At 48.6% G+C, this 24,026-nt stretch overlaps 1 protein-coding gene across 5 annotated transcripts in view; it reads right to left on the reverse strand.

Annotated features, from left to right (window-relative positions):
• The window catches only part of Iqsec1 (IQ motif and Sec7 domain ArfGEF 1), a 331,555-nt gene that overhangs the window by 205,420 nt on the left and 102,109 nt on the right, over positions 1–24,026 (reverse strand). For all 5 annotated transcript variants that reach the window (XM_040737278.1, XM_013114175.3, XM_021227800.2 and 2 more), the window contains exon 2: positions 9,286–9,315. In XM_040737278.1, the coding sequence (XP_040593212.1) occupies positions 9,286–9,315 (30 nt within the window). The remainder of the gene's footprint in view (positions 1–9,285; positions 9,316–24,026) is intronic.

Genomic DNA, 24,026 nt, shown 5'->3' on the forward strand with positions numbered 1-24,026 from the left:
AACCATACACACCATCCTGTCAATCTTTTTTCAGACACTGGAGAGTGAACAGACAAGGAGCTGTCACTCATTTTCCATAGCACAGAACAGTCCTATGCTAACTAGAGATTACCCCAGTACATGCTGCCACTCCTATTCTTAAGCTCCTATACACTGGGTTGAAGGGCCAGCAAGAACTTTCAAGGGAAGATGGAACCACTTGGAGGTCAGCAACACCAGGTCTATAGAGGGCAGCTCAGACTGGCCTGCCTGAGCACTACCTCTGAATCTGTTTCAACTTGTCAGCTTAGCAGGGAGCATGGCAGTTCCAGAGGCTTCTCTCAAGTGATAATCCAGTTATGCTACAATACTGCAGCCTGTTCCCCACCTCCAGTTATTTAATTAGGAACTGCAGGTGTTAGCAGGAAAAGAAGCAGTGTGGCTTATTTCAAAATGAGCTCCATCTCTGGGGGAGCCTGGGGTGCAGCGTGGGAGGAGGAAGCAACCACTGCCCCAGAAGATGTTGGATGTGCTGTGCTGGAGGACCAGCTTTCACCAGTGAGTCTTCTGCAGAAAGCCAGGATAAGGCTGGGAAAGGATCCGGGTACCACTGTCGTCATCCCTGGGGAAAAAGAACTGAGCATGGCAGGAAGTGCAGTCCATGGAGTAGCCTGTCCCAGAGGAAGAACAAAGAAAAATCCCCAACAAGCCTTCGGGATAGCCAGGATGAGAATGAAGACAGCAGGGAATGGAAGTGTGCATTTCCCCTATGTTTATCTGGAGCAGACAGTTCCTCCCAGGCTGTGCCAGAAAATTCCTCTGCTTGATGGCTCTGTCAGTCAAAAGCTGCCCTCACTCCAACCAGATGGCCACATCTGAGCCTCACCTCTCTCTCTCCAACAGCAAGACAAGCACAGGGAAGATGGGGGAACCACCTTTCTCCAAAGGAAGATCAGAAGTAATATAAACTGTCAACTGAGGTTTAGTTGCCAACCACAACTTGGCTCAGGGGAGGGAGGCAGGCTGTCTTTGACGCCCATCTTTCCAGCTACAAGTCAGGCGTAGGGGGTTGGGGGACTTTCAATGGTTGTATCTGAAGTGTTCTTCAAAGACCCATGTGTTAAAAGCTGCGTTGTGAGCCTAAGGTGCCACTGGGATTGGTGGGCACTCAAGAAGGCAGGGCCTAGTGAAAGACAAATAATAGTGGACCTTGGAGTAAGCATGGGACCCTAGCCCCTCATTTTCCTCTCTGCCTCCCAGGAGATGAGCAGTCTACCACCCCCCCCCCCACACACACCATGACATACTGTGCTAGCACAAGCTCAAAGCAACAGGGCCAGGTGATCTTGGACTGAGACCTCTGAAACCCTGAGCCGCAGGAAATCCTTTCTTTTAGGTTATTCACCCCAGGCATTTGTCACAGCCACAGAAAGCTGGCAAGTGCGGCAGTCTAAGGGAGAAATGGGGACAGCTGATGACAATCACCAGGAGCCCTTTCCCACTCCTAACTGCCCCCTGTCAGAGCTCCCGCTGTGTAAGAGTCTGTTTTTCTGGTGGATTGTGTATATGATCCATCATTCCCGATAAGCTGAAAACCATAGGTCAGCAGGCATCAATCACTAAACAATGCTGGCGCAGGGCTGATGGGAATCCACACCAGCCCTGGGACTCTCTGATGGGAGACAGTGACAGATCAGAGAATGTAAGAATGAGAGCAGAGTTCAGAAGAGGCACAGGTAGGTCAGGGACACTTCACTCCACAAGAGAATGTGTAGAGGTACAGGCAGCCTCAATGCCTATACTCACCCCAAAGACGATGCTGTGAGAAGAGCTCAAAGTATCCGTTGAGATTCAAGACAAACTGTTATCTGCAAGCCCTTGTAAAAATCAAAAAGAAGATCATATATTTTCTAGATTCAGTGAATCCTCCCTGAAGTAAGAATATTCCAGCTCTGCTCCTTACCAGGCAGGCCACACAGATGCTGTCCAATTTGGGCATAACTAATATTTCCTGTATATCCTGCTAGCAAGGATCAGAGCAGTGTCCACATGTAGGGAGAGGATGCTATGGGCCCAGGCTCATCTGCATGCCTTGTAAACACATACACCTAGAGCAACTCTGCTGAGGTCCATAGGTATTCAGAAACTGCACTATATGCCGTCCTTCCAGGAGGCCAGCCTCTCACAGATGGTGACAGCCACTGTGTCCCAAGTATTCACTGCAGTATTACTTAAATGGCCTCAAATCACATTGTTTTCAATGCCCTATGCATAGGAATCAGCAAAGCAAAGCAGAAGCCCTCCAAGAAATACCACAGCAGGAGTTTGGAGGTCAAGGAAAAGCAGCTGGTGTTTTTCCAGACCAGCCTGAACTGTTGCCTCTGTCTCCTGAGTTCTGGTATTAGAAGTAGAAGCCACCATGTCTGACTTGCAAGGAGGCCTTCTATGAGCCTGAACAGACTTCCGGGTTTTCAGGCATGGCTGCCCTTTCCTACCTTCTTAGTGAAAAGCATGCTGTCTTCTCCATTCTTCAGGTCACAAACCTAACTGTTCCTCACCCAAGTCAGCTCTGGGTCAGCCGCTCCTGCAAGGCCTGCCTTCCTTTGGAAGTCTCCAGAGTCATCTTTCCTTCAGTCTTCTGGGAGATCCACAATACTACAGTGCTAGCCGCTAGCTGCTGGAGTGAAGTGTGGCCTGAGGATGAGAACAACTTAATCACCTTTCTGGAGCACCAGCTTCATTATTAAAAGAAATGGAATTCATCAAGGACCACTGTCACTATCCCCACAATGCAGGAGTCAGAGAAGAGGAAGTGTTCCAGTTCTCTGCCTTCTCATCTCCAGTAGACCTCATCTCAGAGGCCTTTAAACTTGTGCTCTTGGCAAGGGATGCTTTGAAAGGTTGGGCACCGTGCTGATGCCTTCATGACTAGAATCCCCTTATCTGCACACCTCTTTCCTCAACTAAATGGAAACCTCTAGTTCAGGCATGCCAGCTACACAGAAGCCTAGACTTCCTGCCTGGTTCATCCTGTAGCTGTATCATGACCTTGGGAACTCAGCATTTTCTGTTCTGCAACTTAAAATGCATGGGGGGGCACGTAGAGTGGATTTTCTCAAATGACTTTGAAACGTGCAGGACATTACTCTTAACTGTGGTTGGTTATCCTGCAGTGCCATGGCTTTTTTTGGTTTTGTTTTGTTTTTTTTTTTGTTTTTGTTTTTCGAGACAGGGTTTCTCTGTATTGTTTTGGAACTCACTCTGTAGACCAGGCTGGTCTCAAACTCATGGAGATCCGCCTGCCTCTGCTTCCCGACTGCTGGGATTAAAGGCGTGCACCACCAATGCCCGGCAGTACCACGGCTTTTTAAGCCAATTCCTCTTATCTGAATTATCCTCCCTCCCCAGCCTCTGACCACCATCTTCTGCTGTTTACTTCTAGTTCATCCTCTTCAGGTTTAGCATAAGCGATATAAGGCAGGATTTCTTTTGGAGGTGGGAGACATGGTGCATGATAGTCATCCCACAGTATGTAGGTGTATATATACAACATGTGTACCCCATAAGTCATTCAAATGACTGCCAATCAAAAATTAACTAAGCTGGGAAATAGGTAATTCCAGCACACTAGAGATGGAGGCAGGCCAATCTCTGTGAATTCGAAGGCAGCCTGGTCTACAAAGCAAATTCCATGACAGCCGGAGCTACACAGAGAAACCCTATCAAAAAACAAAACAAAAAACCTTAAAGACAGCACCAAGAGGCAGAGGCAGGCAAATTTGAGTTTAAGGCCAGCCTGGTCTATAGATTGAGTTCCAGGAGCCAGAAATACACAGAGAAACCCTGCCTCAAAAAAAAAAAAGAAAAAAAAAAGAAAAAAAAAAAGACCATAACAACACCTAACTAGTTACAGCACTCAGGAGAACAGGCCTCGCCTGGGTAGGGGTGAGTCAGTCCGAGGGCATGAGAGGGGCATAGCAGATATGCCTTCCTCATCTGTGGTGTGGTGGTGGAAAGGTGCCTCCTCCCACCAGCTGGTGAAGGAGCTGACCCTCCCATTTACTATCTGCAACACTGGGGAAAGCCGGCCCTGCACCTTGCAACAAATCAGAGCTGACCTTGTTGGTGGAGGCACAGGTAAGTCGGCCCTGAGGGTATGAGAGTGGGATAGCTGGTCATACCATCCTCACTTGCCATATGGTGGGGAGGGCAGGGAGAGGTGGGCAAGAGAGGTAACCCTCTCCCTTACCAGCTGCCACACTCAGGAAAGTGGGCCCTGCATCTCGCCTGGGCAGCTCAGCAGAGTTGACCCTATTGACAAGGGTATGGGTGAACCAGCTGCAAATAACCTGTGATGGGTAGGGGAGCTGGCCCTGAGTCATGAGAGTAAGAGAGCTGTCCTTGCCCCTCACCAGCTGCAGCACTTGGGAGAGTGGCCCCTGCATCTTGCCTGGGCAACACAATAGTGCTGGGCATGAAAGCAAGAGAACTGATCCTGCCCCTTGCTCATTGTTGCAAGGAGTGAACTAGTGGCAGGGGGCAATGCTGGAGAGCTTACCCTGGAGGCGAGGATGGGGGGGGAGTGGGTGGATGACCAACACTCAACTACCCAGGCCCAGAACCAGGGTTATGAGCTGGCTCACCCCAATATCCACCCCATCTATGATCTGTGCGGCATGTGAAGGGGCTGGTCCAGCAGACCCTAAGCTGAAGGATCTCCACAACACAGGGCAACAACAGGATATCAAGGAGTCCTAGTGGGGGCCCAGCATGGATAGTAAAGCAGAAACGAGAGGCCTCGAACCAGACCAATGACTCTTTGCAATGAATACATGCAAGTAAAGACATATGGACAAAAGGGTTTACCGTGTGACTCACTGTATATCACTATAGCTTCCATGGTGAGATTTTCCTCTTTTTTCTCTTGAATTTTATTGGGAGGGTTGCAAGGGCAGAGGGTGGATATGAAGGGATGAGAAAATGAATGGGATCGAGATGCGTGAAGTGAAAGACACAAAGAATAAATATAAAGAAAGTTTAAAACATGACCTTTAAAAAAGTGCAGCTGCAATGCAGTAGTGCAGCTGACCATCTGACATCTTGGTTCTGTGGCCATCTCCATTGTCTTGCCTCTTAATGAAGCCACTTAGTTCCCTGGTCTGGGGTGTTACTTTCAGGCTAGAAGGCAGTGGCATATTCTTAGAATATGAGTGGCAGTCCTTCACCTCACTCAGTGGGCTAGTCTAGTTACTCTCTGTGTGTCACGGTGGAGCATGAGGTATGTATGGCTATTGCTTCATCCCATTTCCTGTTCTGTAGAGGCTCCTGGATCCTCCAAGGAGCATAACCATGTCAGTCATTACAACAATGATTATGGGTTTTGGGTGGCTGGAGAGCATCTTGCTAGAGTGACTGGGTACAATGTGCTGTGACCATGTGGGCCTCTGCCCAGAGTCCAAGATTAAGAACTGATGGTGCAGAAAGGGGATATGTAGTGTTACACTCTGTACTGAGGACTTGTTGCTGGTCCCTTTAAACTGACTAGATTCTGTAACTATGAAGTAAAATGGAGGACTCATAGATCTGTTCTTCAGGACCAGAGCAGCTGATACCTGGCTATACACTTGGTGTCCAGGCCAAAGTCACTGGCTTTAGCATTGCCTCTAACATCCAAGATGATGTTGTAGGACTTCAGAACCACAGTGTAACTATCTACAATCTGCCTGAAAACCCTCCAGCAGCTCCGTCTTGCAGGTGAGCAGCCTGTAAACCAGGCCTCCCTGACCTGTGTGCTTCATCAACACTGACTACATTATCACTAGCCATGCCACTGAGGTTAACTAAATAAAAATGAAAAGGGGGGAAAGCAATAGACAAAAGCTTGAAAAAAAAGCCAAAAAATAAAATTTAAAGTCCCAATCCAGCAAATAAGAAATGTAGCCTTAAGTTCCACTATATGGACTGAAATTTAGCCTGGCCTGGCTCTTACATACATGGTTTATAATCCCCTGGTTGGCTCCTTCTGGAGGCAAAGCAAGAAACAGACCAATCACAGCTTGGTATATTCTGCAGTGATCATTTCCTTTTTTGGCCACAAGGACCCTTGATGATGATGATGATGATGATGATGATGATGATGATGATGATGATAGACCATGGAGGCTTTCACAGCAGTGGATAATGGAGACTGATTTTTACTTGTTTGGAAAATAGAGTCAGTATGTTGCTCCAATGTCCTTTTCACTTTGAGTCTTAAAAGCTATGAACTTAGCTTTAAGATGTCATCATCTTACCTGTACAGCATCCGATTCCTTTTCATCATACCAGTATGACTGATGTTAAAAGGATGGTAGCACCTGCCTTTGTGCTACTTTCACAAATACCCTGTGTCCTAAGACACCACAGGGCATGTTACTAACATCTAAGGCACTGAAAGAAAGAGCTTTCCCTGAATTCCTCCAGAAAGTCCTCATCAGATTTCCCATGAGAAATCTTGTTACTCAGAAGGCAGTGGGTTGGTACTTTCACAGCGATGAAAGACAAACCCAACAGTGAAGAATCCTCCTGCCAAAGAAAGTAGATAATTTAAAAGGCCATCTTGTCTATGGATAGAGCAAGGGACATGTTCACCAAAATCAGATCCATTTTGTCAAATTGCTTTCACTAATGCCAAGTCCAGCCTCTCCAGGAATAGCCCACTCATTCCCCAGCAGAGCAATCCCCCAGTTCCTGTTCCCAACCTAAGCTGCTTGATGCTGCCTTTGGAAAACATGTCACAGTTCAGAGACCCAAAGAAGAGGGACAAGCTGTGTGGAGCCACCTTATTCAGTATTTTCCTGTCAGAAGCAAATTGTCCACACATTCATGTGCTCATACTTATGAAGTGGGCACGTGTTCCACCTTGGACAGTACCTACAATGGAATAATGCAGCCATCCCCTCAAAAGACTCCCTCTTAGAATTATGCAGGGGTTTGTTAATACAAATTTCTGGGTTCCGTTAGGCACCCCTGGCCTTGGGAGTATGAATTTTCAGCAAGCACGATGGGCCCCAGTGCTGTGCAAAGGCTTTGCAGTGAGACGTGCAGTTCTGCACTAAAAGGCTGCAGTATCTGTGATGAGCTGTGTAGCATTCATTGCCCTCAACTTCCTTGAGCTGGGAGAACAGAGCAATCACAGATGTCTGAAGGGTGGGGTGGACTGTGCAATAAGGCAAGTGGGTTGTGCAGATGAGGCACACCCCTCATTGAATGTTATTTAGTCCTCTTACAGAGCACAGACAGCAACGTTCATCTCGAGGGTTTGACGAGCAGCCAGGAAAAGAAAAGGTGCAAGGTTGACCTGTGGAAAGTGTTTGCATCTTAAACAGCCTCGGCCTTCTTTCCCTGACTGCATGCATCTCTCCATTCCTCTAGAATCCAAATTCTACAACCCTCTTTTCTCCCAAGCCACCCTCCCTCCAATAAAATATCATTAGAGGATTCAAATTCAGGGCCTCCAGAGCTCTCTCTAAATGGAATCGTAAGTAGACACATGGTCCCAGGAACAATGACCAAAGTCCTGCGTTTGCAAAATTGTTCAGAAAAAAAATGAGTCATTTCATTTGTGGAAAATGAATACATCTGATCTTGCAACGTTTTTGCCTGGGGGAAAGTGGTGCACATGAATTCCCAAACGCTCTCATGCCCAAAACAGCTCCCTGTTAAAAAGGCTCAGAGAATCTGCCAGAAGGCCGCAGCTTACATCACAGGAATCCAGGAAGGCCCTCCACTGGGTAGGGCCCCAGACAGGATGAGGTGTCCTGGATCAGGGCATGTGACCTTCACTCTGAGCAAAGACAGTTCTTGGCATCCACTGCATCTGCCTTAAGCTTCAGGCACCCCAGGCAGGTAGTATGCAGCCTGCTTAGGGTCCATAGAAGAAACCCACACCCCAAACATCAATCAGACTCAACTCCAAAGTCAAAACTTCACTTTTACTGGGTTCCTTCTTCCTCAGACTGTTGTTTATTTTTAATAAATAGTATAGAATATGGTTCATGCAGAAGGATCGCTATGTACATGCTCCTAGCTGTCAAAGAGGTCTCTTAGTAGTGTCTTCATTTCTTTCTACCTTTTTTATCATCTCACATCCACCCTTTCTTCTGGAAAAGGAGATACAGGTGCACAGGTTCTCTCACCTGCCATCTTCTTAACCCCAGTACCAGCGCGTCCTTGCTCTTATCACAATAGACCCACTTCAGCTGCTTCACCGACTGTCCCATCAAGTTGTTATAGTCACCCATCTGATCCCTCCTTCCGTCTCCTGGCCAGCCCCAGTCTCCTAGGATATCACCCCTCTTTGATGTCAGCTCCCTCTGCTGCCGGGCTGGATATTGCATTGTCTGACCCAAGCTAATCCCCTCCCGACTGCACGCAGCCTTTCTAGGACTCTCCCTTTGGCCCTTCTTGGTATACCTGTGCTTCCTTATGGGTGACTCAGGAGCTCTAGAACCAGGCCTTTTGTTCCATGCAGACTCTCTTCCTAGCTGTTGCCCATCTGACCAGGGAAGGAAGTCCCTCTGCCCTCCCATGTCCTATCTTCAGGGTGCTTGGAGAACTCTTCAACACTGACACCCCACACCCACCAAGCAGGACCTAGAACTACACACCAGTCATCTCAGCCATTACCCAGAGACCTAGAAGTCCACCAGGGGCTCAAAGGGTTCAGTTCCCACAGGCACGTAAGCTGCCTTTTTGCCTCTCCCTCCCTATCATGATGGTCCCTGTGACCCTCTTGTTTCCCTGACATGTAGAGCTGCTGCTTAGCTTTGCCCCTCCCTGTGGCCTGGTCATTGTTCCCACTGCAGACAGTATACCATGTCTATCCACATGCTCATTAGGTGGAGAAGGAGGGGACATAAAACTCCCTGTGTTCTCTGCCCCATGGAGATGCACCCATACAGCAGTCAAGAGCTGAGAGTCTGTCTCACACCAAACATCTTAAAGATTTATCACACTGTGCCCATCCCAGCCCCAGCAGTGACAACACAAACTAGTCACAGCTTAAGCACAGTAGGACACTAGCAGCCTTATCAAGGAGAAACAACCAACACAGGTAGCTCAGAACTTACTCTAAACCCGGAAAGGCCTACACTAGAGACACAGGTTTGTATGCTCCTACACAACATGCCAGGGTCCCTGAGACAGCAGGCTGGGGCCAGAGCAGGGGTTGGAGGGCAGAGAAACCCACAGGAAGAAATCAAAGCACATGGTTTCTGAAGACCACTCCTGAGACAGACACACAGAAAAGGTGGGTGAAACACATACCTGATGCTGCGGGAGCTTTCTTCTTCAGACCTGCAATGAAAAGAGCACACGCTTAGAGAGCACATCCTCTACTCAGGGGGCCTGAGGGATACTACTTGCAGGGACATACAGGCTCCTCAGCTCTTCCTGAGTTCCATTCCTAGCACAGCAGACTGCTACTAGGCCCAGTCCCAGCACAGCGTGGCTGTCCATTTCACCCGAGTCCACCTTGTAAGCCACCCCTCCCGGAACTCTTAGGGCTTCATTCTCTTTATTACTTGGATCCATGGCATCCTAGGAGTTGGTGGCAAACCCACAGGAAGTGTGTTTTGCTCAGATATGCTGCACAGAGAGCATATCAGAAGCTGGGTAAATGAGTAAGGAAGGGGCAGAAGGTGTCCCTGTGTCCCCTGAAGGAGTCCCCAGAGTGATTCCCATTGCCATCTCTACTTTAAAGAACCCAGAAATCAATGACAGCCATTTCTCAGGATAGATGAGACTAAATGTCAAGAATCTGGACATTAGATTCTTTTGTGCACTGAATGAAAAGCACAAGGTGCCAACAGAACTACCTTCTTTCTCCACTTAAAGAAGGTGATTTGGGGTTAAATCCCATACAGCTAACGACTGAAGTCCTAGGTAGGCTTCCCAGGTTATAGAGAAAGCACCACATCACGTATTCAGGAATTTAATAACTGGATGCTCCAACCTGGATTTTATCACCAGAAAGCAAAGAAAAATAATAAGGTACATAATTGAAGTCAGACGGCTTATCCTGTCAAAGGCCTGTGGCTAACTCTTCAGCACACACAGACAGCCTCCCCAGGAACATGCCTTTCTGACCAGTCTCAGCCTCCTTCATGAACTTTCCAGTAGCCATAAGAGGGAGAGCAGGTACAGTGTCCCCTTTATATATGGTGGATATTCATTAAGGCCCCAGAAGATGGGTGAAACTACAGCTGATACCAACCCTTCTGTGGTGGTTAAGCTTAACTATAAATTGACTGGAATAAGGCTTTTCAGATTACTAAAGCACACCCTGGGGTGTCTGTGTGGGTGTCTCCAGAGGTTAGTAGATTCTAAAAGCTCTGACCTGATCCATGCTTTGATGGATCCACTGATGGATTAAAATTTGGGATGTTCTGTGGCTGCAGAAGGTGGGGTCCGGTTGGAGGAAGTGGGTTGTTAGGGCTATGCTTTTGAAGGGTGCGTGTGTTTCCTGGCCCTGGCCTGTTACTCCTCTTGGCTTCCTGGCATCAAGATGTGAGCAGCTTTGCTCCTCTCCACCCTTTAGCCATAATGTTCTGCCTCACCACAGTCCAGAAGCAAGGCAGCCAGCTCACCATGGATGGAACCCTCTGAAACCATGAGCCAGAATACATTTTCCTTCTCTTAAACTTTTGGTTTTAGGCATTTGTCATGGGGATGAAAGATCTAACACTTGCTGTAATTTAGTGCCTGTTTTGTCTTTATGGAGCACTCAAGCATCAGGGCCATAAATTCTGAAGTTTGAAGTATGACAGCAATCACGCCGATTTCTTTTTCCCTTTCCATAACTGCAGACAAATGATTCATTCTTACCATACCTCAGCTATGATTTTCCTCAGTAGGTCAGGAACTTTTTACTTTTGCACTCAGAGCAAGGACTTAACAGCTGCTCCTTGGTGCATCTCAGTTGCCATTGTCACTACTCTCGTGTTCTTGGATCTCTATTAATTAAATGAGGGTCACTTGAATACAAGCACTGTGATATTGCCACATGACTGATAATTGGGACAGCTGATGAATTATTAACAAGGGGTAACATATACAGCACAGATACATGGACATGTCCTAGAAAAATTGGAGCAGAAGGGTATAAGATATATCACACTGATTAGTCTGTAATTATAAACACAGCATGAGGGCTGAAAAGAAGGCTAAGTGTGTAAGAGCACTCGCTACTCTTTCAGAGGACCCAAGTCCAGTTCTCAATATCCACATCAAGTGGCTCATAACCTCCTGTAACTCCAACTCCAGAGATCAATGCCCTTTTTCTGGTCTATGTGGGCACCTCCTCACATGGCACCCCCACACACAAATAAAAATAAATATTTTTAAAGAACAAGGGTGTTTTTGTTAATAAATAGCATGTTTTTTCTTGAATTTTCATTTACTACTTTTAGATTGTGACTGAGCATAGTTAACTAAACCACAGAAAGCACACCCTTAGATAGGAATAACAACTGAGGTTCCCAGCAATAAATATTCCGGGTGTGTAAGTACTATTCAAAAGGCAATAGGCTCCCTATGCAGCAGTTCAGTGTGGGCATCAGAGCGCGACGCAAGGGTCACACAGAGGGTTGGTCATGGGGTATGGGAAGAGCCAAACGGCCCAAGTGGTCGGGCCAGGAACAAGGAATCTATGGAGCACCAGGAAGCTGAAGAATCTATGAAGCCATTCTCAGCCTGAAGACAAGCCAGCCACAGCTACAGGAAATGCAATCCCCAGGAGCAGAGACCAAGAGTTCTTGTAGTTTATTTTGCCATTAGGTCACAGCAAGGAGAGAAGAGAAAGAATTCATGGGACAACAGAGGGAGATGTATATACATCTTATACATCTCAATCCTAACCTCCTTCTAGTTATGTCTGTCCTGTGAGTCTCTGGGGAGGCCCCTGTCAGGAGGGACTGGGTAGTTTAGGTTGTTCCTGAAATACTGAAAGGCCTTAGATGCTTCCACACACAGAAACTAACTCTGACCCTGAGCAATTCCATATGTCCTCCTGTAGTGGCTAATCTTGGCTGTCAACATGTCCGGATCTGTGCACTTCTTAGTTTTTATTGTCAACTTGACACACCTAGAATCAACTGGAAAGAAGAAATCTCAATTGGCAAATTTCCCAGGTCAGACTGGCCTATGCCAAGTATAAGAGGAATTGTCTTGATGGATGAATGATGTAGGAAGTCCCAGCTCACTGCAAGATGGACGGTCCCTAGGCAGGTGGGTCTGGACCATTTAAGAAAATAGCTGAGTGTGATCCAGTGAGTGAGTCAGTAAGCAATATTTTTCGTGGTTTCTGTTTCAGTTCTTGCTCTGACTTCCCTTGGTGACGGGTTGTGACCAGAGAGTTGTAAGCTAAAACAAACTCTCTCCTCCCGCAAGGTGCTTTTGATCAGAGTGTTTTATCTTAGTGCAGAAAGCAAAGAACACCTCCATAACCTGACCCCCCTTAGTGTTTTTGTGAGTCCCCCTCTGATTGCTTTGCATGGCTGCCAGGGCATCTGGCCACTCTTTGAACTCGCAACCAGTCTGATCTCCACAGGGAAGTCTTTTGTGTGAACTCTTTGGCACTGCTCTTAGGGTATCTCCAACTGTAGGTGCAGTTCAACAAACATAGAGACGGGCATGAATTTGCTATCTTAGTCATTTGGGGGTCCTGTATCATGCAGCCATAGATGACTTACACATGGTTCCTTCCAATGGCTCTCACATAGCACACTGAAGGGGGCTTCTACCTGGCTTCACATGAGGCTCTCTCACTGATGTCTGTCCACTCAGTAAATGCCCATCATGTTCACTGTGCAGCCCCAGAGGTCACACAGGCAGAGACTTCTTGCTATGTGGCAGAGTTATTAAGATCAGCTAAAGCAACCAAGGATGCTGCAAGGCCAGGAGATGCCAGGTAACAAAGCAGAGCCCCAAGCTGCCAATCTCTAGCATAGAGCCCAGCACTGCTCCTGCCTGGCTTCTATGTGGATTCTAAAGTCAATCTGTGTGAGCCTTAACTTCCATATGGAGTATAAAAGAAAACAACGATTAGCCACCAAGAATATAATAAAGAGAAAACCTAGGTGCTCAGCACTTAGTAGCTGCCATGGCTGCATTTTTGCTACTTGTCTGCAAGTACAATGAAGACAATGTGGTACCCCCAATCATGCTTTGTGCATGCTATGAGGCTGACCATGGGGCTTACAGGGATACTGGAGACTTCTGGAACAGCTGCAGCATTTGAAGACCTAAGCCACAGGGCCTGGCATGGAGCAAGTCAAGATATGTCTGTGGTGGGAAGTTGTCGTAAAACAGCTCATACCTCAACTCACATTCCCAAGATGTTCCCGAACACCATCAAGTCGCATTGCTGGTTCAAGAGCAGAAGCAGCCAATGTGGAAACAAGAAGCAGAAAGCTGTAGAAACTCTGAGAAGATGAGGTCTCTTTGATTTATGTGCATGTATCCACAGAGGCAATGCATCTATACATAGGAAGATTACTATGTGAGCTTAGGGGTAGGCATGTGTGCCTGTGTGGATATGGGTGCATGTCTTCATTTTGCATGAATGTGCACATGTTGGTATACATGTATGTCAATTCATGTGCATATCTATGTGTGTTTGATGGCTGCCTGGGTATAAATGTATACAGGAGGCTTTGATTGTGCCTGTGTGATATGTGGTATGTGTGCATTTGACAATGGTTCTGTTGTCAGTGAGCATGGGAAGAGGCAGCAGAGGATCAAAAGCATCCCTGAAGCCTCTGGTTCCTTCCAGAGGAGATGAGCACTCAGAATAGGATGGATTTCTAAATTGAGGGGAACAGGTATAAGGTCACAGGGCTACCCTTACACTTGTTGACAGGTCTTCAGTGCTAAGAAGATCCCTTCACTGTGCATGTGCCGAGGTCCCAGATGCCATAGTTTGTGTTGTTTGAGAGACCAAGAGACGAGCAGTGATTTAAAAGGGGAAGGACAAGATAGAAGAGAAGGTGGGGTCACCCTAGTTGGTATCACGTTGTCTCCATGCTTCACCTGCTACACAGGTAGCCAAGGGCTTCAGCAAGCAAAGAAAGGCAGATGCTGGCAGAGGACTGCTCAGGCTGGTGTACACTGGTATGCCAAGTCTTTCTGGACCTTACTGGACTCATGGACCTCTACAACTTAAATCTTCATCTCCAAGACAGTTGGGGTTTGCAGGGGGCTCTGCCACTCTGAATAAATGCCTACCCAAACAAGAAGGTCAGCATAGCCACACAGGGTAGTTCAGAAAGGGACTCTGGGTGGCTGATGATAGAAATGTCTGCTTCTCACACAGTCGCTGACACCAGGGTTCACGATTGTGCGTCACTGACTGTGGGATGCCATAGCAACAGCTGGATGGGTAAATTGTTCAGGCTGGGCTGTTCTCTGCTTTGGGAGATCCAAACTTGGTCCCGAGTACTGGCATCTCAGTCCTAACACCCACAAATAAATCCCCCTAGGCAAGAAGGGATTCTGTCATCGGTAGTGAAGTGCCAGGATTAGTACACATTAAAGTCTGAAGCCACCAACAGTCTTGAATGGTGGCAAACAGATAAGCCTAAGAAAAACAAGTAAAAATCAAGTGTAATCTGCCACATGAGGTCCTCAAATCCATGGCACACCGGCTTTCCTAAGCATCCTTTGCTGTAGAAGTGACACAGTTGACAAGATTCTGTGCCAGCCTCACTCACTTGATGTGAATTAAAGCAGCATTCCTGTCACTGTGGCCTGGAGGTCCTCAGGCTCCCAGACCAAGGCAGGTCCCTCTCCATTCACTCTGGAGCATTTTGCGCTGAGGACTCAATCCAAATTCTACCCCAATGCCCATAGCCAGGAGACCCAGATCTGCTCTTTCTTTTCCCCAGCTTCTTAGGGGTCCTCTATACATTTAGGTGCCTTCTTCAGCCACACACACTCCACTCCATGTCCCCTACTGCCAGGCACCCCAACTTGAGCACCTTGGAAACCGCTGTTCCCCTGCCTGAGAGCTGTTCCTGGCTCTTGAATTAAATGCTTCCCTCCCATCACTCACAGGACACTTCAGCTGCCACCTCCTAGAAGGCAGGCCTTTCCTGGGTCCTCCTTTCAATAGCCTGGTCCATCCAGCCTTGACTCCCACCTCATTTCCCCCAACTATCTTCACAGGGACACATTATGACTTGAAGCAAGCTGTCCTGTTTGCTTACTGTCTTCTCGGAGAGGGCAAGAAGGGTTTGTCTTACTTATCATGAAGTTCCCTGTGGATTCACTGTGGAATATTACAGAACATCTGTAGCAGCAATGTCACAAGGCAGTGGCCACATTTGTGCCACCCCTTCTTGCTATTGTACAGGACTATCCCCCTGAATCAAACTGTCAGTATCTCCATCAGATCATCAGGGCTCACTTGCTGCATCATCATGGCTGGGCTGTTCGACTACTGACATTCCCTCAGAGAAGGTGGTGTGGGGGAGCGTCACTGAACCATTACCTGAGTAGGAAACAACTCCCTCTGACCCCTGCTGTTGTATGCAATTCTGCCCAAACTGTATGTGGCCTTGGGGACTTAGGGAGGGGCTAGAATATAAAAAGTGGGGAAGACTAAGGGAAGAGGGCTCCATGGGAAAGTCATCATCCCTGCTGGGTAAAGACTTGCTAGTATGGCTGTTCTTGGAGTGGGAGCATCTACAATCCTCTAAGTAACAACCCCTTATCTATGCTTTGTAAGGAAGCCAAATAATTTCATTGGTTCCCCAGAGGGAACTTGGATGGACTATGCCTTAGTTTGTTATTGGGACTTAGAGAGAGGAAAAGATACTGTATATAGCTTGCCCGTTTGTAGATGCATCCCATTTTCTGACCATAAATAGAATGTAGAGAACATCTTGGTGTCTGGCAGTTTAGTTCCTGTCTCTAACAATGGCCTCAGCTAGTGGGATCAGAAGTAAGCTCAAATGCAGCAGCTGGATGTTCACAGGCATCACCATGCTACATCCCCAAGAGTCTGAACTAAAGACATGCCAGCAGCCTACCAGCCTTGGACATGAGTAGACAGCATCTAGGTCAGCACTGCCCAGTCGTCATCCAGAGATCAGACTCAATCTTAGAAAGCCTAGGTGGACCCAGGTGTGCATTTCTAACAAGTTTGCAGAAGAGTCCTCTGGCAGTCCATCCTCACTCACGCTGCCTTCTGGTTTCATCAGTGGTCAGCACCTGGGCTACACACTGACGCAGCCCCTTGCACTTGCTTCTGCCCTCCCCACTCCCCTCCTCTGGTCCACTGGTTATGAACCCAGCAGGAAACACAAGCTTGTCCCCACCTTGCTGCCCTACGAAACTATCTTCATATGGCTGAGTGAGTGGGCTCATGTCTATATTTCTTCATAAATATGTGCATGGAAGTATGTATATGAATTCATGTGTGTGTTGTGTGTGCGTGTGTGTTACACAATTTCTACAGCTTATTCCTTCTGCATCCTCACTTTCACTCATGCTCTCCTAGTACAGCTATAGTTTCAAATCTACAGTCTATCCTTATGCCTATATCTACCAACACACAGTAGGAGGCCTCTCCTTGTTAACCTCCCCATTAGGTTCAATGACTTGCCCCAGGCCACACAGGAGGCATGTAAAAGAATGGGCACTATGTGTTTCCCAAGTCTCATGTGAAAGTCTGTGACAGCAGCTGCAGGTTGCTCTACTCAACAAATCACAGCAACTGTAAATAAGGGCAGAAATAATCAATCAACAAAAAGATGTCAGCATTTGGGGTGCACCACATTTATCTAGTTTTCCCAATGCCAGAGCTCCTCTCCGTCCGACATCACAGCTGCAAGAACTGGTTCCCTTCTGACGGGACACCACAGGCTCAGGCCACAGATGGACATCGATTATGCTAGCTATTTCCTCATAGTTATAGAAAGCTGACTTGCATAGTCACAGTGACGCTTGCATTGCTGTTCCCCAGGAGGAACGCCCTATGGGGAAGAACAGTTCCCTGCACTCCCTGCCTCCAAACCCAGCCTTGTGGCAGGTGCTTCCTGTGGGATGACAGGCATCAAGGAGGAATGGGAACCCATGTCAGGTTGTGCTGTTATGGGAGCACCATTCCCTCTGAACCTGTTGAAGAGGTAGGAGGAGTATGTGGCTTCTGTATCCTGACTCTTTCTTGTGACATGAAGTACCTGGAGATATTTCCCCATCAGTTAGATTCTGGTTTGTGGCCCAACCATCTATCCTGAGACACGTGGTTATTACAGAGCTTGGGGCTGGGGACCTGTTCAGCAGAAGGTAACATGCTAAGAACGTGCAACACCTCAGATAAAGAAAGGGCTTTTGTTACTGAGCCAATCTCTTCTCACTGGATGTGGCTCCTCAATGGGCTGCGACCTCACCTATGTGGAGCATTCATATGAGATTTCAGGCAGGGCCAGCCTCTCCTCACTGTCTAGGCTGTATGTTGGATACAACCTGTCCCTGCTACCATATGAGGCCTGATCGGTGTTCCCTCTCAGGCAGGTGAGGTCATTAATTCTGAGCAGGGCTCATATTGGTGCCTGACAAAAAATGCCTTAGGTAAAAGAAATTTCTGGGATTCAAAACCCCACTGATACCCCTGCTGCTTGTAGTCACTGACCAAGAGAAACTTTCAGTGATTAGTATACAAAGCAATGGATTGTGTGTGAGGTCTCTGGCTGAAGACGGAATTCTCAGTCCATCTTCCCTTTCTGATAATCAGCTGCCTTCACAAGTTTGTAGTTCTCATAAGGAAGTTCCAGAGGCATCTTCAGATCATTCCCAGGGCTCCTGCTCTGTCTTTGACCCTGATTGCCTCAAATGTCTTTCATTCCGAAATTGACACAGGGTCTTCCGTCACTGTGTGACAGGCATAGCCATCCCTGAGGGACACACTGCATGGTGCCCTGCATTCAAACGCCAGGCATGTACATGGCTTGGTTCTAGAGCAGAGGCTCTCGACCTATAGGGTGTGACTCCTTTGGGTTCAAACAACCCTTTCACAGGGGTCACATGTCAGATATCCTACATATCAAATATTTATATTACAATTCACAACAGTAGCAAAATTATAGTTATGATGTAGCAATGAAATAATTTTATGGCTGGGGGTCACCACAGCATGAGGAAATGTATTAAAGGGTGGCAGTATTAGGAAGGTTGAGAATCACTGTTCTAGAGCCAGGGTGACTGGGGCGAGTGGGATATAGAATAGTCCTTCCCAAGATCCTGGAGTCCCTTCTTCCTGGTACTGGTGAGGGAAGACCTGTCAGTCAGGAATTTTAAACCCTAGTCTTCCATATTGCGAGGAGGGAAAAGGGAAAAGGCAGTCATCTCTCTCACCTTTTTGCATTCAAAGATCCATGTCTGACGAGAGACAGGGATGTGCTCAGTGGTAAGACTTGCTTCAAGTCCCAGCAGGGAGTGAGGGGAGACCAAGGGATATAAAATATAGCAGGCCCTGCCAAAGCCATCCCTAGCACAGGCACAGCTGAGGGCTCCGCACTCAGGCTGTCCCCACCTCAGCCTATTGGGAAGCAGGAGGCAGTGTGGTCACCAAGCTGGTTCTGCCTTTGTCACATCTGTAGGTTAGAGGTTACAAGGTCTAGTTTTTCACCAGGCCACAAACGCTGGGGTCATCCAGGCTCCCAGTTCCTTCCTTGAACATATTCACGGACTCAGCCTCTGTCCTGTCACACTTTCCACCTGTCCCAGTGAGTTCCTGGGGTCCATGCCTGTTGAGGCACTTAACCCTCTACAGCAAACCTTTCCTCTGTCCTTTCTCCCACACTGTCATCGTGGTTGGGTAGAGCCTTCCCTCCTGGTGTTTATCACACAACACTGGACATCGGCTGGGCTGCTGGCTTCTAGAGTCCAGCAGAGTACTGACTCCCCAAGGGGTCCCAGAGGCTTAGACAGACTTCACTGAGTCAGTGGAAATGAGGGAGGATAGGCCCTTCTAGGTCACACGAGTTCTAATGGGGAGGGCAGGCCTGTTGTGCAAGGATGGGGTGACCAGTTTGAGTCCCTGTAAGAAGCTCATGTGAATTCACGAAGGGTCGATGGCTACCTGTACTTCTCCTGCATCCCCCCTTCCTGGACTGACTTTGTCAGAGGGCTTCATGACACCATACATAGTGCAGTTTCAGAGGGTTCAGCCTGGTTGCTAAGCCCTGTTGCTTTGGCCTGTGGCAGTTCAGTACATCATAGTGGAAGCACACAGCAAAGAAGTACCCTGTAGAGCCCAGAAGCTAAGGCTCACCCTAGTGACACCACCTCCTTCCACCAGGCTCCATCTCTCAAAGCACACAGCAAAGAAGTACCCTGTAGAGCCCAGAAGCTAAGGCTCACCCTAGTGACACCACCTCCTTCCACCAGGCTCCATCTCTCATCAACCACCTCCCATTAGTGTCACAGGTTGGGACCAAGCTTATAATATATATGGGCTTTGTGTGTGGGGGGTGCAGGCAACACCTGTCTTGAAAATTCCACATGTGAAGCTTCTGGAGGGGCCCAGGCAGCGCAAGTGCCCTGAGCCTCAGTGTTAAGGTACAGTCTAAGAGGCTCCTGGAAAATCACAAGAAGTCACTACCACCAGGAGAACAGGAACATACCATACCATCTTCAGTTTTCCAGAAGCATAGGCTGAGCGCCACCTATAACAAGTAGCCTGAGTCAGTCAGTCCTACCTCAGCATGGAGTAGTTAGGACCCTTCCCATAAAAGCTGTTTCTGCAATTCATAATCTTCCTTACAAGTGACATTGTGGAGAGGAGAAACATGGCCACTCCTTTTCCCTCCCTCCCTCCCTCCCTCCCTCCCTCCCTCCCTCCCTCCCTCCCTCCCTCCCTCCCTCCCTCCCTCCCTTCAGTGAACCCTCTGAAGACAGAGGGCTCTCATCATTCATCCCGCTGTGGTAAGGAGTAAGCCGAGGACTGGGGAGCAGGTACCATGGCGGCCAGGAGATACTGGTGCAGGGCTGGCACACAGGGGCGTCTGTCTTTACCACTTATCAAATGAAGGAAAGGAGTGAGAATGGCCGTGCTGTATGTGTCAATCTGGCTGGGAGAAAGACAGGAAAGATGTGGGGGCGCCTGGTGTGTGCTAGCAACAGGAAGCCGAAGCAGGTTCCCGGGCAGAGGGTGACATGACAGAAACAGTGCACCTGAGGTAACATCAGCTACCTAGACTGCACGGAAGCATAGCCAGAGAGTAGACGCAAGCTGTGGCGATGAACCTCTGACTTAAAGCTCCTGATGTCTCCAAAGTGTCTGAGCCCCTTGCCCCAAATCCGTCCCCCTACACAGGGTCACTCTGAGAGGTGGGGCTGCCACTGTCGGCTCTGTGTAGCTGAGGGAAGTGGTGCTCGAGGTAGCATGGCACAGGACCCCAAGCCCAGACAGTTTGCTGAGAGTGGGTGATACTACGTAGGATACTGTGCTGTGACACCGTGTCCCTCGTACGCACTCATCTGTCAGTGCTCACCCTCAGTCAGACACCAAGGCCTTTCCTCGAGGCTGCAGGCAGAGCCTGGGAAGGCTCTCTGCTGCTGAGTTCATGCAGGAACCTCACAGGATGGCTCTGAAAGGCCCGGTGCCTGCAAACGGCCTGCACTGGAGCCTTTCTCTAGCTCTTTGCTTTGCCTTTTGTTCTTCAAGGAATCACCGGTGTTGACAACACTTGGAAAATTGCCAAGGCCCTTCCCTTTCAGTCCTGGATCAGTCAGGCACCTTGAAACCCAACTCACTGCTCCCTTGGGATGGCCACACTGTTGAGGGTGTATAGTGTGCCGTGACCATACTGAGTGGCCCAGCCTATGTCCCCTCCACTGGCTGGATGAGACCTTACCTAGACAGAAGCAGACCTACTGGAGCTCAGCTCCTTACCACCACAGGGCACCAGCAGTGGTTAATGTCCCAGAGGGAGACACCCCAGAGCCTGACTCAGCTCTAATACCTGTCACTGAGACCTGGTTTAGAGTAGCCTTACTCTGCTTGACAGAGGGGTCTCAGGCCCCTGGGAAATAAGGTTCCTGCAGGGTGAGTTTGTCTTGTCTCTGACAATAGAGAACCTTAGAAAATCCCAGAAGCCTTGTTCAGGGAAGGATCCTTGGGTCAGACTCCCCTATGAGGTTCCCTGACCACGCAGAGATTTTCTTGGTAATAGCTGGTGGTTTGAAAGTTAATAGGTCTAGACTTTGAGTGTGTCCTATTACTTGGGACCTCAGTTTCTCTAATTATCACCCTTGAGGTTGGTCTAGGCCAATGTTTCTAAGTGTGGCCTGGGAAACTGCAGTAGCAGCATCACCTGGGAACTCATTTTCAGATGCTCCAGCTCCAGTCTTCCTGAATGAAGAGCTTTGGGCAGCTGCCATGGCAGTGCATGAGGCTCTCTCTGGGTGGTGCCAAGCTATTGAAGTATGGCAGCCCTAGTGCACAGGGTCTCAGACCATGTATCCTGTGGGTCCTCAGAGGAAGTTACCTCTACTCACCGGCATGGACTGTCTAGACAAACAAGGACAGGGGCATGTCTATTGGTACAGACTCCTAGTTGGGTGGCCACCTGCATGGCTCCCCAAATCCTTCCCACCTCACCTGTTGATTATCTGTGAGGGGCAGAGGTGATGGTACACGCCATGTGTCCAAGTGCAGGTTAAGTGTCTGTGACGCTGGGGCCCTTACTATCAGTGTGCTATGTGTGAGAGACACCAGGCTTCTACCTCCAGGCCAGAAGCCTACCTAACTCCAGTGGACCTGGGGTGTTTCTGGGCTAGTTAGTACCCACATTTGAATTGAACTTTTGTATCCACCATTCTGAGAGCCAGACAAAGGGACCAGCATGTGTGACAGACCATTCAACACACTGCGGCTAGACAGGGTGGTCTCCTGGGAGACTCACAGGGAGGCCTTGTCCAATGGGTGAGACAGGGGCTAGTACTATCACCATGAGCTAGCACTGCCTTCCCTGTACAGCCACAGTCAGCCCTTCCACACTCTACTGCCCTGTGCTCCCTCTCTAATGACTGTACTGTCTCCCGTATCTGCTCTGCACTTACAGGAGATGATTACTCCTGGCTCTCCTTTGCTTAGCAACCTCATGGCCGCCCCCCCATGTATTTGTAACCTAAACAGGACCCCAGTTGATGTATGACCCCATCTGACCTCACCCTGTGCCGCCTACCTCCCTTAAACTCGGCCACTCTTGTCTCAGGGCCCTTTGCTCTTTCCATTCCGTCCTCCTGGTTCCCTCCTGACAACATCCACGGGATTTCTCTCTTCAGTTCTCTGCTCCAACGACCCTTCTCACCCTCAAACTTTCTACCCCGTCCCTTACCAAATGCACCCCCCCCCCCCGGTGTGGTCTCTGTTTGAATATGCACTTGCACTTGGCTATGCATAGTCCCCAAGAGCTGCACACAATGAGCAATGGTTTTAAATTCTGGCCTGGCTGCTTTAGCAGCTGGGTGACTTTACATAAGTTGCTTAACCTCTCCGTACCTCCGTTTCCTCATTTGTAAAACATACCCTCACTTGAGTACATGGGTACAAACTGCCTGAATGTAGCATGTGTCCAATCAGCTATTATTAGAATCATTATGTGCCATGGGCCAAGGACTACTGGGCAGCAGCCCAGAGTTTAGGCTCTAGTTCAACCCCCACCCAGTGTGACCTTGGTCAAGTCTTTTTCTTTAAACATGTCCTCCAGCTGCAGAATGTGGGTGTTAGCCAGGAAGGCTCTGAGGTCAGCGTGGATTAAAGCATGCCTACAAAAATCTCCAATATTCCTCCAGCTAAAAGGAAGGGGCTAACCCTTCCATTCCCAGACCTTCTTCAGGCTTACTGTGTATTTCTGCCCATTTGGGCTCTCTAGCACAGTGCTTATAAACAAGGGCAACTCTCTGGACCCAGTTCTAAAAGCTGCAAGGCTAAACCAACATGTCAGCAGATCCAGTGTGTATCAAAATCCTGCTTTCTGGTTCACAGATGGAGGTGGTGCCTTCTTACCTCAGCCTTGTATGACCAAAGGCACCCGAGTTCTCTGTAGCGGTTTCTTTTACAAAGCCACTAGTCCACACATCAAAGCTCTGTCCCAGTCCCTGCTCCCCTCCCTGCATCCTGGCCTCCCAATACCTTGCTTTGAGACTAGATTCTACATTGAACTTGGGGCTAGACACAATGTTCCATCCACAGTGTTAGTATCACCAATGAACAGGAGGTGCACATGTCAGGTCACCAGTCACTGCTGGGAGGGTCTGCTCTCTGGGATTGCTCACCACAAGACCACTCAGGTAGCCTCTAGTCACTCCCAACACTGACTGCACAGTTCCCACCAGGAGCTCCACACTCCACAGTTCCCCCCAGGAACTCCACCCCTCAGTCTCAAACCTCAAAACAGACTTTTCTGTTCTCTCCCCTCCATTTTCCTGACCCCGTGCCATCTCCACCACAGCCAGGAAGACCAGGCTGAAGCGGCACGGCCTTTCTAGCTTTCTCTGGGTCTTTGCTTTCTCCTGTCCCCACCGAGATCCGGCCCAGCTTCTCTGAGGTCATACCTGGCTGGGTCCCTCCTCTCCAGCCTGCAGGATGGTCCTGGACAATGCCAGAGTTTACCTTCTCAGAACATTCTTCACTCTTCTGGAGAGCAGCTGGTGCCTGCTGCTCTTTCAAGCCTCCACTCAAGGATGCCTCCTCAGAGAGCTTCCTGTAACAGCTCCTGACACCTGGGTGTCAAATGCTCTCCAGAGTTCAGTTGTGCCTTTCTTCCTGGATGTTTTCAGCAGGAACAGAGCCTTGCCTGTGCTCCTTTCCTGCTGGTCCCTGGGTTTGAAACTGCAACTGACGTATGGAGGCACCTCACTGAATGGTTTATTATGAAAGCACAAAGCATGATAATGTCCACAGACAAAGAGTTTACCTGAATGAGACAGCCACCTCATGGTATAAGAGGTAAGCTGTTACAGTCCATTTTCAGCATGAAGTATATTTAGCATTCTTC

The sequence above is a fragment of the Mesocricetus auratus genome, unplaced genomic scaffold, assembly GCF_017639785.1.
Source record: "Mesocricetus auratus isolate SY011 unplaced genomic scaffold, BCM_Maur_2.0 Super-Scaffold_100676, whole genome shotgun sequence".
Classification (NCBI taxonomy): Eukaryota; Metazoa; Chordata; class Mammalia; order Rodentia; family Cricetidae; genus Mesocricetus; species Mesocricetus auratus.